This window comes from Apostichopus japonicus, chromosome 19 (assembly GCF_037975245.1).
Source record: "Apostichopus japonicus isolate 1M-3 chromosome 19, ASM3797524v1, whole genome shotgun sequence".
In the NCBI taxonomy this organism is placed as follows: domain Eukaryota; kingdom Metazoa; phylum Echinodermata; class Holothuroidea; order Aspidochirotida; family Stichopodidae; genus Apostichopus; species Apostichopus japonicus.
Window position 1 is genome coordinate 9,833,850 of NC_092579.1, and position 16,597 is coordinate 9,850,446.

At 35.0% G+C, this 16,597-nt stretch overlaps 1 protein-coding gene across 1 annotated transcript in view; it reads right to left on the reverse strand.

The window, feature by feature from the left end:
- Positions 1-561: 561 nt before the first annotated feature.
- LOC139960386 (uncharacterized) overlaps positions 562-16,597 on the reverse strand; it is a 30,371-nt gene continuing 14,335 nt past the window's right edge. The window contains exon 2 of the mRNA XM_071958721.1: positions 562-2,926. Coding sequence (XP_071814822.1) covers positions 1,167-2,915 — 1,749 coding nt within the window. The 5' untranslated portion in view covers positions 2,916-2,926 and the 3' untranslated portion in view covers positions 562-1,166. The remainder of the gene's footprint in view (positions 2,927-16,597) is intronic.

Genomic DNA, 16,597 nt, shown 5'->3' on the forward strand with positions numbered 1-16,597 from the left:
TTTTTTCCCCTTTCGAATCTTTTCGTCTGTGAAAGAAAAATGATTGACAAATTATAGAGACAATTTTTAGTTGATTTGCCCTAATGACATCAGCCATTACCTTGTTGCCAGAATCGCAGATGATATATACAAAATATCACAGAATCTGAAAAATTCATATCGTCGCCCGACTATATATGAGAATGAGGTTTCACCTATAGATTCAGGAAAAAATTGAACAATTCTGCTAAGCAATCAACTTAAGCCACCAGAAAATCCTTTTCATAAAGTGAGTTTACAGATTGAATTTAATTAGCAACATGTTTGTTTGCTTAAATATTTGATATGGTTTCCAATAAGGATTTTTACAAATGTTTGAATTCCAGTTTGCTAAAACATTAGAATGTGAAGTGGGACATGTATTCGTTAACAATATATAGTGCTGACGAAAGTCATTCTGTTACAAGTTAATATTCCAATTTGCGTTTTATATATAGCATTCTCTGTTTGACGTCCTTGAACGGGAAAACCTTTTAAAGTAAAAAACATATATAAGTCAATAAGTTGAGACGAATACAGTGGTAAGTTGTACAATATTTATAATTTATTTAGTCAAAAGGTGAAATATGTAAATCAACAAAGTCAGACCATTTAGATGTTATTTGATGTAACTGCCAACAGACCGCGAACAGCCAATCACCTCTTTATTCATATCATCCAAGTTTTTCATACAAGGCAAATAATTGAGAAACTGAAAACCACATTTAGCTCAATTCCAATCTCCAATCATTTCTTCTTACCCTAGCTTCACGGAGATGTTTTATCTCGTCCTATGATACATATATGGTAGATGTTTTTTTTTACATGCTGCTAGGAATGAAAAAAACAAGATTGTTGGTAATGATAAAAACAGATATTTAGCAATTTCAGTGTCATTCCTATTTCTTCATGACGGACATGAAAAGAAATTAACATATTTTTAAAAAGAACGATAATATATTAAGTTTATGATTACTTTTGATCTTCTCCATGTTACATTTAATAATTGAAAATAGGACTGCAATATCAATCAAATAAATCTCAATATATAATGTCAAAATATTGATATGGATTTACCATCTTGCAGTGTGGAATAATTATTAATAATTATTTTGAGCATCATTTTTCTATAATATCGGATAATCACTTTACGCTGATGTTGGTCGTCCAGGTACAATTTTGTACTTTGTAAGCCATTTCAATAATCTTGATGGTTTCTTTATTTTTGATATTTGACAAGAAACCAATAGGTAAAAAACGCTTTGGAACTGAGGATGTGCTAAACCATAAATGATTGGGTTGAAACAGGAACTCGATGCAAGTAATAACGCCGCATATGGCAGTAACCTCTCTAAGCTTTTCAAACTGACAAAAAAGATGTAAGGTGAAATGCAAGCAAAGAACACACATACGACTATGAAAAGTTTCATAGTGATATCAATCTCTTTCCTGTTATCGGACGGCCCGTCTTGTGATTTACGAGAACGCCATCGCCAACTGAACTTCCTACTATCCTTTCTGCTTTTACCCTTAGCCTTTTCACGGTCGTTTCCATTAAAGTAATTAAACTGACTTCCTACTATAATACTACAATGTGGAGCATGACACGTGCTATACGTCACGGATAATCCATCATTACAACTACATGAGGGTGGGCAGACATCGTCATGTTCTGTGAAGACGTTATTTATGTACTGATTTGATACATCGTTTTTGGTTCCGTCTGTCGGTTTCACAAAACAATTGTCCGTCGACTGTTTCGAATGGCTTAAAACTTTAGCTGATAGCAGAGAATCATTAACAATGTCAGGTTGGTGGACGGAATGGATTTCTTGACTCTCGACGGGTGCAATGGCTGCAAATGAAAGGTCGTTAACGAATCTGTCTCTATTGACTGTTGCATGCATCTTGTCGTTGTCATGCGTTAAGTCAGCATTCATATGAGATATTGTTTTAAGTTTTCCATTATGTACGCTTTCTCCAGCGTCGGGATCAATTTTAGAGTCTGCATGGTGGTCTGCTTCCGCCATACTGATAACATACCCATTTTGTCCCTCCTCTCCATTGTCGATTTTCGTTTCCCGAATCGCAGATGTATTGACATCTTCAAAGACCATCGTCTCTTCCAAAGTTTTCCTCGACACAATGGAACCGCCGCCAGATGATGACGTCAATATTCTTCTCAGTGTGCTGTTGTTGTGCCTTTTAACGAAGAAGAATACCTTCGCGTAACAAAATAACACCACGACCACACTGAATAGATTAGTGTAAATCGACCGCACCGAACTCAAAATAACGGAGGACTTGTTTCGAATATCTCTTGAGCAGATGCCGTACTTTGGATTATAACCCAACGAAGACGATGATGAAAGGGAAACGATCGGATCTATAGAAGAGACTGTCCAGATTAGCAACAGCAATGTGAATATTCTGCAAGGAGTAAAAAGAACTTGACATGCACGCCGTGGTCGCGTGATCATCATGTAGCGTGTAACTGCAATTAATGCGTGAGAAAATACACTGACAGAGAGGAACAAAACTGTCAGGATGCCATTGACGGCGCATACAAGTGGATTAGGATTGACGAGGTCTAACGGCTGGTACAAATCATGGACCATGAATGGCAAAATAATACAGTGCAGTAGATCACCAACCGCGAGATTACAAACAAAGACGTTGGTGACATTCTGCAATTTTAGCGTCAGAGATACGGCAGCTATGACCAAGCTGTTTCCGATGATACCCGTGATGCATACGATTAGAAGACCTGTTCCGACAAGACGTCTCTGAATGTCGTCATCAAAACGCCATGCTTCGTCGTCACTCGCAGCATCGGTGGTCAAATTCGTTATGTTGTCTGTAAGACCAGATGTACTATACTGAGAAGGCGTCAACATCGTAAAAGGATCTGAAAACAACAAGAACAAAGAATTATGAACAGTTATAGGCACAGAGTTCTAGGCACAGAGTTCGAGGCACATAGTTCGAGGCACAGAGGTCTAAGCACAGAGGCATAGCACAGATGCATAGCACAGAGGTATAGCACAGAGGCATATCACAGAGGCATAGCACAGAGGCATAGCACAGAGGCATAGCACAGATGCATAGCACAGAGGCATAGCACAGAGGTATAGCACAGAGGCATAGCACAGAGGCATAGCACAGAGGCATAGCACAGAGGCATAGCACAGAGGCATATCACAGAGGCATAACACAGAGGCATAGCAAACAGGTGGTTCGTTGAACCAGGCCAGCCCAATGTCAATGCGCACCCAGGATTGGCTGCGATATTTTAATCCAAAAGATCACAATTGGCAGATATGTCTTGCATGGATAATTGGATGAGTGCCATCATGCCACATATGATTTAGATTGTCGTATTATACTAACAACTGTTTTTTTTTCGAGTAGACAAATGACTGACAGCCCACTGCCTTTAACATTTATCTATTTATGGTTAGGGGTCTACGAAGTTTAGATGAAGTAACATTTGAGGAGCCCAAGCTCTCACCCTTGAGCAGTGACAGTGTGTGTATGACTACGCCACTGGTTAGGCGACTTAGTTTATGGGGCAATACAAGGTAAACTGTTTTATCACGGTAGGCGATTAGCGACAACTATTCATTTCGTTTGACATGTAATTTCTATCTACACAGTATATATACTCTCGATTACGTAATACAATTGTCGGGCAATCTGTGCACTATCGGAACAATGGAATGTTAGTTAAATTTAAATTTAAAAGAAATCATACATTTTTAAGAATTGTAACATAACGATACTGATGGAGTTTTTCTAAGCTTAAAGACAACTGTGGATATTAATGATATTATGTCAAGAAAACCATTTAGTTGGTAATCATAAAATAAGGCGTAAGCATTGAAAATAATTCGCCAAAGTTGGAAGACTTAGATTATTGCAAACACTCGCGGTCTACATGAGTTTAAACTTTGGTCTCTCGTTCTGTTAAAGGACTCTATATATGAACTGTGTACACCGTGGTCTGAAGAGGAAAACAAATCCAATAACTTTTTTTTTTTTTTTTTTTTTTGGCTCTTTGTGTCGTATTTTGCCATTCGCTGGAGATCCAAGTGGGGACATTTGTTTTGATCTCCTACGAATTGCTGAGACTGCAAAAACGAAAGAAATACTTAGGAAATGGAACGAAATAGAAGCAAATTGACAAATGAATTTACGCATTCTTAAGAAAGGTGAGATTGTAGCTGACGATATTTATTTAAAAGCAACCAATTGTTAATCATCATCACTCATCATTTCCGTCTTATACTCAGAAATGTCTGCCGGTAAAGCAAAATTTTCTTTTGGCACTTTTGTGCATGATATGTTATAAAGAGGATTTATAACATCTTATTTATCTATTTCCGGACCCAAGAAAATGCTCCCTATATCATATATATACTACATGGAGCACGTTGTTAATTACAAAAGCACACGCGTGATCCTCGTGTATTGACTAGAGCTGTGACCCAGTATATTCAAATCATGTCAATTCAATTTGCGTGTATTTTTCCAACTGGAGAGATATTTACATAACATTTAAGTCACTCAATCGTTCCTGCAGTGCTTTCATGTTGACGACAATGTATGCAAACATTAAACTTATGTAATTGACGTTTGATGAGACTTTTATGATGTCTCCTGCCTCTCTTACCAGGTTAAGTGCATTGGATGCAATGTCTTTTGGCAGCGCGCTGAAATATGTTATCATCATCTAAGTCATGCACAAATAATGTGATGTGGTGACGCACAAAGAATATGTTAATAAACCCAACAGACTGATATATATATACATTTATATATATATATATATATATATATATATATATATATATATATATATATATATATATATATATATATATAAATATATATATATATATATATATATATATATATATATATATAAATATATATATATATAAATATATATATATATATATATGCGTGTATGTGTGTTTGTATGTGTATATGACTTACAGATTTATGCTACAAAGAGCATGATTCTAGCATAATGATGAATTAAACAAAGAATGAATGATTCCGTTTTTATCGTGATATGAGTAAGTAGAGAATATCAATGCCAAGACAATTGTCAATCATGGGGTGTGCCAAAAATTCTCCCCCACTCATCTTATGACAGAGAATCAATCCAGAAATATTTCCTTCTAAATCTACATCCTTTGGTAGGAAAGAGAGAAGGAGATCGTATAGTATAGTCACTCATCTATAGTACATTTTCCAATGCTTCCCCCTTTAAAATATGAATAAGACATAGCGTTGCGTCTGTGACGTTTATGTCATCCAAGAGCGTAGATGCAGATGAAGAAAGGTTGATATTCATAGATGGAATGAGTTCGGTCAATGCCATCCTAGTACATATATATCTCTCTGTATATTTGATTGGATAAGAAAGTACAACAAGTCAAAAGTGGATGAGTGATTGGATAAGTTTGTATATAAGCAATTGACAGATATAAGAGTGTGATCTAGCACTGGGATCAGATAATACATACAAAGGGGGTCAAGAGCTTACTTGTCCTTTAAGGATAAGTACTTCATCAGTTTTTTTTTTCTCCTTTATCAGTTTCTTGTTTAATTTCTCCCTCATCCCTACAGCTGGAACAGGCAAACAATATCCCTACTCAATCTATCCTTAAGAAGAAGCTTCGGACATTAAGCTTAAAGTTTGTCAATTATTAGACAAAGTCGATCACTCAAATCCTTCTCAACAGACCAAACATGAGGTGTTGTATCAGAATCGCTCAGTATCACTCTTTTGTAAAAATAATTAATGAAACAAAATGAAGTTATTTGGGTTTGTTTAGGATGTTAATTTAAAAGATGATTTTCTAAATTCCTAAAATCAGAACTTTGTTGTCTGACGTTCGGAACATGTTGAAATATACAAGCGAGAAACATTAAGTCTTTGTCATATGTCTTTTGTCATTTGTCATTTCTTTCGTCATTTTGTCTTTTGCCATTTCTCTTTTGTCTTTTGTCTTTGTCATCTCCTTTGTCTTTTTGTCTTTTGTCATTTTGTCTTTTGTCATTTTGTCATTTTGTCTTTTGTCATTTTGTCTTTTGTCATTTTTCGTTCTCCTATTGCCGACTCGAATTAAGTGGAATCCTTGTTTGAGCTGGATTATGTAAATGAGATGGATAACACCAGTGATGTGTAGTTTAGATGGATATACAACGAAGACAGCCTTATCTGAGACTCACTTGTTGCCGACGATCAGCTCCTTCTTGTTTCTTTCCAAAGAATTCAATTTGAACACAAATCGGATTCCAATCAGTTCCTGTACAATACCTCGAGGCGTATGCTACAGTTTGAGACAGTAGAAAGATCAGAATCTATACAATACAATTATATTGCCATATCCGAAATTAAACTTTTCAAAGCGAAATGACGCATTATTTAATGTAGGGATGTGATTCTTTAGATCTTTCTGTTCACCCACACTATCGAATGTTTTCGAATGTTTATTGGAACCAGTATAAATATCAAAATAAAATTAAAATTATAAAAAGGAGTACAAAATACATTTAAAATAGAACATATAATTCAAAATATCAAATATTTCTATTAGTTGTTACGAATCATAGACACGATTGGAATCTTCGATAATCTCCATGGAAAACAACCAAGTTTAGTTTTATTTTGTTATCATTCATCTCAAAGTTTATCCTTCCCACGAGGTGTGTAATTAAATTAAAAATGTCGACCAGCCGTTTTTCTTTAATATCAAATGTAGTTAGTAACACATGTCGGTAAGTACAGATTATGCATCAAAGCATTGTTGACGGTTGAAGGTTTGGTCAACTTTATGTTAGGTGTGACAAGAACGCTTGATAAGGAGATGGGGGTTGGGGTTGGGATGGGGGAGTTAAAAAGGCCAACAACAAAACTGCCCATCAACTGTATAAATCGTCAAAAGGGATTCATGAGCTTCAATTACCTATTGAAAGGATTTTAGACGTGTAACGAAACCGTTGCATCTCTATCTAAATACACACATCCCTTGATATACAACGCTTTCACTAAATCGATCAAAATTTTGAGGACTGGATAATCCTTCTACATTTCAAACTTCTGATTGACAGGTTTTGAACTTCAGTCGTTAATGCTGTGGAAATATCTTGTCTTTCTTAAGCGTTTTCTTTCATACCGTGAACAAAAGCTGTCAGGAAACTTTGCAGACGATGCTATTGTCATGAAGGTCACATCATTTGTATCGCACAAGAAACTTGGAGGACGGCTGTTGATATTTATTAGTAAACGCAACAATATACAATGAAAAGGTTCTGTATGTAGAACTACTTAACACAACCAGACTGCAGACACTTTTCCTTAATCAAACATTTTAACAATTACTCATATTTCTATTTGTTTCATGCGAAAGATCACTCCATTTAGAACATTAAATATCAGCCCAGAACAATCACTATCCACTCTCGCCGAAAATTGTTATCATAAGTTAAGGACTGGCAACAAGTAAAATCGTGACAATTTACGTCTTCTAATCCACAGTAAGTTTAGCAGACCACGTACTTGTAGCATTGGATATAGATGATGCTTAGGCTGCTATTGAGAGCCACTACGGTGTGCCATTAAAAAAAAATCTTTTTAGTTGGATATCCTTCTCATTAACACATCCGTTGCTTGACTGTGTTCAGTAGGGGTTGCACGATGTCAAACAGCTTCACGATAATACTAATCATAAACATTAAAGCAGTTTTGAAAATGAATTTTACCTGACTTGTCAAATTCACTATAGCTTTCAAACAGCATTCTGTTTCTTATCCTTCAACGCCATCCAATTTTAAAAAAAAAACATATCTGTACATTATCTCTTGACCTCACTCATTTAGGCCGGTTCAAAGCATCCCAATAAGCATAATCATCACGGACGATAGATGTCTCAAAAAACTGACCAAAATATCAATCACATGTTTGAAAAAATTTGTATTTCAGCGTCTAGAACTAATGATCACACGCACATACAGTCCCTCGCTCCGCTTAATTCATTTGGTTGCATTATGACAAACGCATAGTTGATTCCTTTGAACAAACTTGCATTCGAACAAGTATAGAGAAACCATCTGCATTGGATGTAATTGATGGCAACTTAGCAGCATAGTCCTCCGTAAGCTTTGGAATTGAGAAGTTGCAGAGAAGTTGATTTTGACATTTATAAAGACCAGATGACCTTTGTTTAGGTGATATATTTCACATTCAAGAGGTATAATTTGAGTACCGTGGAGAGTAGGTAATATACCGTTTATTGCCCCCCAAACTTGTCCTCCTATGTTTGTAACAAAATCTTACTCTCGGTTTAAAGTTTCACAGACCTGGTTGGTAAACTGTATAACGGTGGCTATGACGGCGCCTGTATCTGAAACTAACCGGCAGAGCGCTGATGAAGTATTCAAATAAAGACTATACAGGAGAGAGTTCGACTACGGAAAATATCTGCAAGGACCCAAAATAAACAGGTCAAACTGTAAAGAGATGTTTACAACTTAACCATTTCACAAGGATCCGTGCATTGAAGGATGAATATATACATTTGTAATTAGGCAATTGACTATTTATAATGTACAAATCTCTGCAACATATGTTGCCTTGAAATGCATACAGTTTTAGCTTAAGGTATCTTTTATACAGTAGCTGCTCATGAGGGATTCTGTCATTTTACTTTATAAATCCCTAGGGGATGAATTGAAGAATCCTTCAAGTAGTTTGTTTACGACGTGCGTCAGATACGTTTTTATCATGTTTATTATTGTATTATTTATCAGTAGCGTTGAATGAGTTATAGCAATAACTTATATCCAACTTTGATCGATCACTTTACAAATTTCTATTCATTTATTTTATCATCATGTCAACCTCACGATGGATATACATAAATAATATGCTACATAATCATGATCAAAAAATATGGTTATTATATATGTTGTATTTTATTACCGTCGCGGAGTTTCTTAAGGTTAATAATATGTAGAAATGGTAAGTAGATGACAGTAGCAATAAAACATGTCTTGTTATTTAGAGCGTTGTAATGAATTATATATTCATCGCGGTTCATTGCCTTCTTGTCTAAATAAAGTGTTACATAATTAATATCATACATTAGAAGCGAGAGATACTTTTTGTATACTTTGAAAAGAAAAGTTTTGCACTGATTAGTAGAATATTTTGTATTGCGGTTTTAGCTTGTTTCTTCTTCTATTTTTTTTTCACCACATACCTGTTGTGTTTGATCCATTCCATTTCACGGAAATCAATTGAAGAAAAAATAACTAGGATAAAAGTATTGTCACAGAATGTCATTTCTATGTACGTCATTGTCCTGTAGCGCATTCTGAACTCCATCAGAAAACTTTTTCCGCAGGGAAATCTCATTATATATATTTTTATACATTGGTAAGGAAACCAATTAAAGTATACAGAATAAAGAACCAACTATCTTTTATATATGTATCTCAGTGTAGTGCGCTTGATGAATTTAACGGAACTTGCCAGTATATCGACCTTATACTAACTATACATTTGTATATTTATTTGTATATTTATTTGTTTCATCACAATTTACAGTGTGACGGGAAGTCTCCTATAAAGCCTGTAAGGCTTAACAAAGTAGGAGACTCCCCAAAAAGAAAAAAAAAAAGAAAGAAAAACTTAAGAATAGAAAAAGAAAAGTTAATAGTAGCATCTACAATGATGTAATAATCGAATTGACTCTACTTGAAATTAATAATGTTAATAAGCAAACCTAACAATCTTTATAATGATCTTAATCGCAAACACACACAAGAATAAATCCATCAATAGTGAGAAATAATTACAGTTTGGAGATTCCTTTTGAATACAGAGTAAGAAGGCTTATTCTTAACATTATCCTGGAGATTATTCCACGTTTTTATAGCACGAATACGAGGGCTAAAAGAACTTAAAGTACTACATTAACGTTGTTATTTGTTGAGGTTCATTTAATGGTAGCGGATTTTAAGAACGGTTACCGCGTGAATGAAAACGGCCAATCCAGAGAATTTAACACGTATATATGACGAACTTTTATTGCCAGATAAATAGTTAAAATACATTTCGTTCTTTACAATTCTGTTCCCTTGAAGGGCTTGGAAAGAGTATTGTTAATCACTGTTTGAAAATGGTGATTAATTATCACTTGTAGTTGTGACAATTATTGTAACAACTGTTACAACCATTATCAAATTGTGATAAAAAAACAAAAGCATGCACAATTTGATAATCTACAGAAACATTTCTATCACGTAACAACATTTTCATATATTGATTTATGATTTTAATTGAAAAACCATACTACTGAGTATATGGAGCGAAGCACACTGGAATAGAATAAAACACTGTTTTAACATATACAAAACAGTATTCACTGGCAAACATCTGACTCACTTGGGTATTAATTACTGTTGCTACCATTGTAATGAAATAATCACCAGGCCTCTTTGGTATTTAAAGCGACAGTTCAACTCGTGTAATAGGATCTGACGTGAGCGAAGTAATAATATGTAGTCCTGAGGCTACTATTTCTGAAATAGTCATGAATAGACATAAAAATATATATACTTGAAGACAAATAAATTTGCCGATCGTTGGAGGATTAAGCGGATTATGGCTATTTATTTGTATCGGTAATTAGGTCGTATAATCATCCCAGTTGAGGCTTTAAATTATCTCACATGATAAGGATGAAGTATACTCAAGTAAAATACCCTTACCAAACGTGAACTATAGCTATAGCCTTTAAATTCAACAAATTGCCTAAGCAGGAGAAATTTAATGCACACAACGGGAATAAATTTTGTTGATTTGTGACCAAGCAGTGTGACTTATTTTGCTACACGTATACGTCTTTAATCATATTTCATTAGTAAATTATAAAAAAAAGAACATTGAGTTATCTAGATATTTTTAGATTCTGGCTGTAGTTGATAATTACAAAATTTGATTTAGTATTTGTATAAATCAGTTAACAGTCTCTTCATTATATTTTGATATACGCTGATATTTATGTTCTAACCTATTTGGGTTATTTCAGTCTTAAATTATTTGAAGATCATTCTTTTTCTTTCAATATTTAATGTATTCCCATTTTTATGAAAATTGACCTAGATTCGTACCAGAGAAAATGAAGTATATAATATTTATATTAGTTAATCAATCATTAAGACAATGTTTGATTGAATTTGAATCCCGTTTGCTTCAATGGATATAACACCTTTCTTTCCAGCTGTGTAAAACATAAACAAGAAAGCAAAACGCAATATCTATAGAACAGCAATTGCAAGATAATATCATGGTCATCCATTATTGAGGAGGAAGTTAAAAAGTTTCCCTGGAAAAATAGTAATTTTGTTTGAATGTGACAAAATGTAGTATTAACTTGAACCGATTTTATTCGATACAGCATGAACGACTATAAGATCTAGTCTCACGTGTATTTCAAACTGATCTATTCTCTATAGTTGTATATGAGATTCTTAACAGGAAGTTAAATCGCGATTGGTCTTAAAACTTATATTCGAAGAGGTGACCCATCATATGTTATTTACTTATACCGTAGCAGTAACTTTTAACCTGCTAAGACGATACAAAAATCGACTTCAATATTGTTAAGGACGTATTCTTAACCTAATATCGTTTTCTTTTGGGTTTTTTTTTAGGGGGGTGGGGGTTGTCAAACATCAATCAATATTTTATTGAGCAACAACGGAGCAAAATATATGTAATAAACAGGTTTTATGAAATAAATGTTTATATGAAAGATGAAATCGCCGAAGCATATGTGAGTTAATGGTTTTGAGAAGTGGCATTTAAGCCTAATTCCCTCCCAAGAGCTGAATGCCATCTGTTTACAGTTTCTTTGTGATTCTTCAATGAAGCAATTCGTCTAGTAAATTATGTCATTATAAATATGTCTCTTTTGAATATTAGATAATTAGACATATAATACATAATGTAAGTCGTCAGTTAATAAACAGATCGGTGCCTTATACCAAAGTACACTATTCAACGTAAATTACCTCTAAAATAAAAGGGTATAGGTTGGTTAATAAGAAAGTTCATTGGCAAATTTTATCCAAACACCAGTGGTGCAATATGAACAATACAAAGTGAATTAAGCAAAGGACAAAAGCGGTCGTAAAGTGGAATTTATGGTATGTTAATTATTAATTAAATTAATCATCGGTGTATAAGCCTATCCTATATTCATCAGATAAGTATGTAGGTTAAACCTCCGCTGGCTGGATGAACAAGATGTGTTACTACTATTTTTAATAGGGATGATTTAAAATTCTTTACCAGAAATGCAATTATTAATATGTATATCTTGCAATGTAATTTGAACTATTTCATTATTACGGGTGTTATATGGTTCTTAAAAGAAGAAGATAACTCTTCTGTTTGTTGTTTCTGCTTATGATAACGAATTTGTTGAAAAAAACGTTGTAGAAATCCTCGATAGAGCGTTATCCATCCAATATCATCTGAATCAGCCATCTTGCTTCAGATGAACAGGCATGATTGGCAAGTCACACATGACGGTTTCTCATAAAAATTACCATGGGTATCTGTATACGTATATTAGAAAAGACTAACTTAAATTAGTAACGCAAGCGCGACTCAAAGAACGTTCATTCTCTTGGGATGGAATGCCCGTAATTTGATCATACACAGTATTATGTATTTACAGTGAAACAATTCATAGCTTATCGCTTGTTATAGAGCATTTCGCCGTAAGGTGGTACATGCCACACGCTAGCACTGATGCTGGATTGATACGATATACTCTTTACACCATTGGTATTAGTCATGAATAAATGTTGACTTTGATAACCGTCCGTTTTCTACTAAACTAACCAAATTAATATTCTGATTCTTTTTCTGATGACAAGAAATAAAGAGAAGTGAGCTTGAACGCCGTGAGGGTGCTAGTGCATGTAATTGTAAGTATGAATGAGTATGAATGTCGGAGAGCCAGAGTGAGTATGAGTTTATGATCGTGAACTTGAGCGGGACGACATCAGATTGTATTGCATATTTAAAACCGTGATATGTTTTGGACGTTTAATAATGAATAGAATATCCGTGCGTTCGACGCTGGTTCGATCATAGTGACAACACGTTTGGATGATTTATTCAGTATACGCAGATCGACCTTATGAAGATGAAGAAGCACGTGGCTGATGTCACTACAGTACTATTGGTTATTTAAAATACAAGGATTTTCGATTCATCAAAAGACATTTATTCTGTGCAGAAATCATGAAGTTTCCTTTTTGTTTTCAAAATATGCACTCATCTGTTAGCTTATATCTCAGCTCATGCAGTTAAAGGATGATGACATGCAAGTATCATCATAAGCACGTTCTCTGATGTTACAAGAGAAAGTTAGACATTCAGCCCTGTCGTCAGGCCGGGGTTAAGGGTGACCACCACCATGCGAACCAAATAATCATAATTTGCATAACAATAGTATTGAGCCACTCCTTACATTATTGGTGCACCTCCAACCAGAATTCCTGCTTACCGAACAGTATTCGTAGATGAATATATACACTCACTCTTCAATGGCATACAAGTCTATACCATTGTGCATGTGCAAACAGTTTCTATGTTCATAATACAGTTTGTACGTATAATGTCGCACGAATTGATGTGAACACATAGGCTTACATTATGATGACGAATGGCCAACGAACCTGCTAATGTCTTATCATGATGAGGCTTTGACTAACTATAAAACGAATGGTTTATGTTCGCAAAAGCCTCTTGGCCAGTATTACAGTTTACATCTACAATCATCATGGAATATTATCCTACGAAATCGTTTTCAAGATGTTAACAACGCTCGGACTAATGGATATTTTTGTTACGTTATATATTATTAGAGACAGACAGCTTTGTATTTTATTACTGTTCGTTCATGTCATGCAGTAATAGAGGATATAATCACATGTATGCCACCTTGATTATTTAGTGGAAATGGTATATACGAGTTGAGATGAGACATATATATTGCCCATTAACTCCTCTCTCCATTTTTTTTTTTTTTTCAATTTTAATTTTCGGTTATTCTGGGTTGAAAGTTTGCTTTTGTGAGAGCGTATATTTCATTTTTAGATTTTATTTTTTTTTCTCGTTTCAACATGTGCGCAACATTGTTTATCTTGTATTAACTGATGTAGTCACGTTTGCCACACCGCAAGCACGCAGTTTTGAAACCGTCCGGTTGATATTTATGCCTACTTGATAATCATCTGTAGTTGATATCTTCTCTTCGGCTTGTTTCCTCTTTATTTTTTACTTGTTCTGATACTCAAGTTACTGTGTAATGACGCCGGCGTGGCAGTGACGTTCAGGGCAAAGGTCCCCCTTTTCAAAGTATTCATTTTCCGTAAGTATATTATGAAAATTAGCATCAATCAAATACAATTTATCCCAGATTATACAGTACCCCTAATTGTCTTCGGCAACAGCAAATGTTTGGGATCTCACAAGGCAAGAATGTTTGACTGAGAAAGGTGGGGTCTAGCTTTCTTAGTTTTCCACATGAGTTTCCAGAAGTCTCAACAACATACCACTGCATAGTGATAGGGACTTCTAAACAAAACAATAACTTACAGCGCTCAATTTAACAATTTATATACAGATATTATTACATTGACCACTGCACCTTTTTTCCTTGCTTAGAAATGTCAATTTAGCCTTAACCGTTCTACTTTCCTTCTACCGAAAATTTACCGAATATAAGAGAAGCTGGTTCTCTGAAAATTGAATCCTGCTTTGCCGACAGTGACAGTTCTTGAAGTGCCTTAAATAAAATATAACAAAATGTCAGTGAACTCATATTGTTTTTTATCATTTTGCTCTTAGTTTCAATTCATCATAAAAAAAAGAAAGCCCGTGGTCTTAATTTGGTTGAGAAAATAACTCGTTCGAAAGTACTCTTCAGTTGGCCTCAACTTACATATTAAAAAGCAAAGAAATTAGTTCAGGTCGGCGTTGCAAAACAAGTCGATAATTTTCTGTCTTCATCGTTTTTTGTATTGTGTTGGTATATTTACGGTAATTTCAAAATGGCTCACGGAGGGTTTTCAAATCATGGTAGGGGCGCTGAAGGTTGTTCCTCGACATATCGTTGTATTACTTTGCTTAATTTAACTATATGGAGTCCGACGTTAATCTCAAATTGAAAAGATTTCTGTAAAGGATTTATATATATAAATATATATATGCGGAACACTTCACAAAGAACGATGAAAGATATAAATGGCGGTTCATTTCGGCTATATAGGTATGTCTTCCGAAGTAATAAGCTTGAGCAACCCGTTGATGTTAATTGAATGTCTCTTTCATCAATATATACGTAAGTTATCATAAAATACGCGTCAACAATCAGAAAGAGAAAATTCACCACTTCAAGAGGTCATTATCATGGACACTTTCAAAGAGTGAATTTATCGACGTCTTCGGTGATTTGACCACGATGCACATGCATGGCGATCAATTGATGGTCTAGCGCTTCAATTAATTAAAGGAATGAATCTTGTAACAATCCAGTGCTTTTTTTTTTGGGGGGGGGCACATAACACAACTGATCAATAACCAGCAAACGGTGACGTCACATGTTTTAGAGGTACACGTTTGTTTCGTGTTTGCGTGAAGTTCGGTAGCCTAGCTATCAGTAGAAAGTCAAACATTGTCTTTTGGTTTCATTTAACACGTCAAGCATTGTAAATTCTTTCGAGTGTGAGATGTGAAATTAAGAGTCTTCCATGTACGATCGTTGTAGTGGCTGAGAACTCGCCACGTTTCGTTTTATGTTACTGCTCACTTCCTTTATAAGTAAAGGCCGCATAGGAGAGAGAGAAGCTATAGTTGGGAAGTTCCGGTATGTATGCATAGTACATTGGTGAACATATCTTGGATAACACAAGTTCGCTTAAAGAGATGATTAAGTTTACAAGTATTGCTGTATTTTCAAGGCAACCTACTACGTAAACTGTAGCCTTAATTTCTGAACTGAAAGGTTGCATAGAGAATCTATTGGCATTTTATATACTGTTGATTAAATTGATAACATAATCCTTGCTCCATGAAAGTGATAAATTACTTGCAAACTAAATACCCCTCCCCACCCCCCACCCCCACGCACACACACACATCTCCAACTCCTTGTTGTCTCTTTTTATGTACTATAAGGCCTAGTGCACCACATATTTTGTTTTTAAATTCTATTATATAAAAAAAAAGTTCATTCCAATAGCTCACAGCGCCTATACAGACGATGTTAAGCAGGTCCACAGAAAGGAATTTTGAGTTGCCGGGGCACTCACAATTTAGAATGGACACAATAATCGTGTCCCGTAACTTGTGGGCATGACGGTGACACAGTCGGGGAGGGTCACGGCTGCAGGGGCGAAGGCTCCCCCTCCCCACCGCGCCCACTTCCCCCACCTCACAAATCGATACAGCAACGACATACATTAATTCAAGAGAATATAA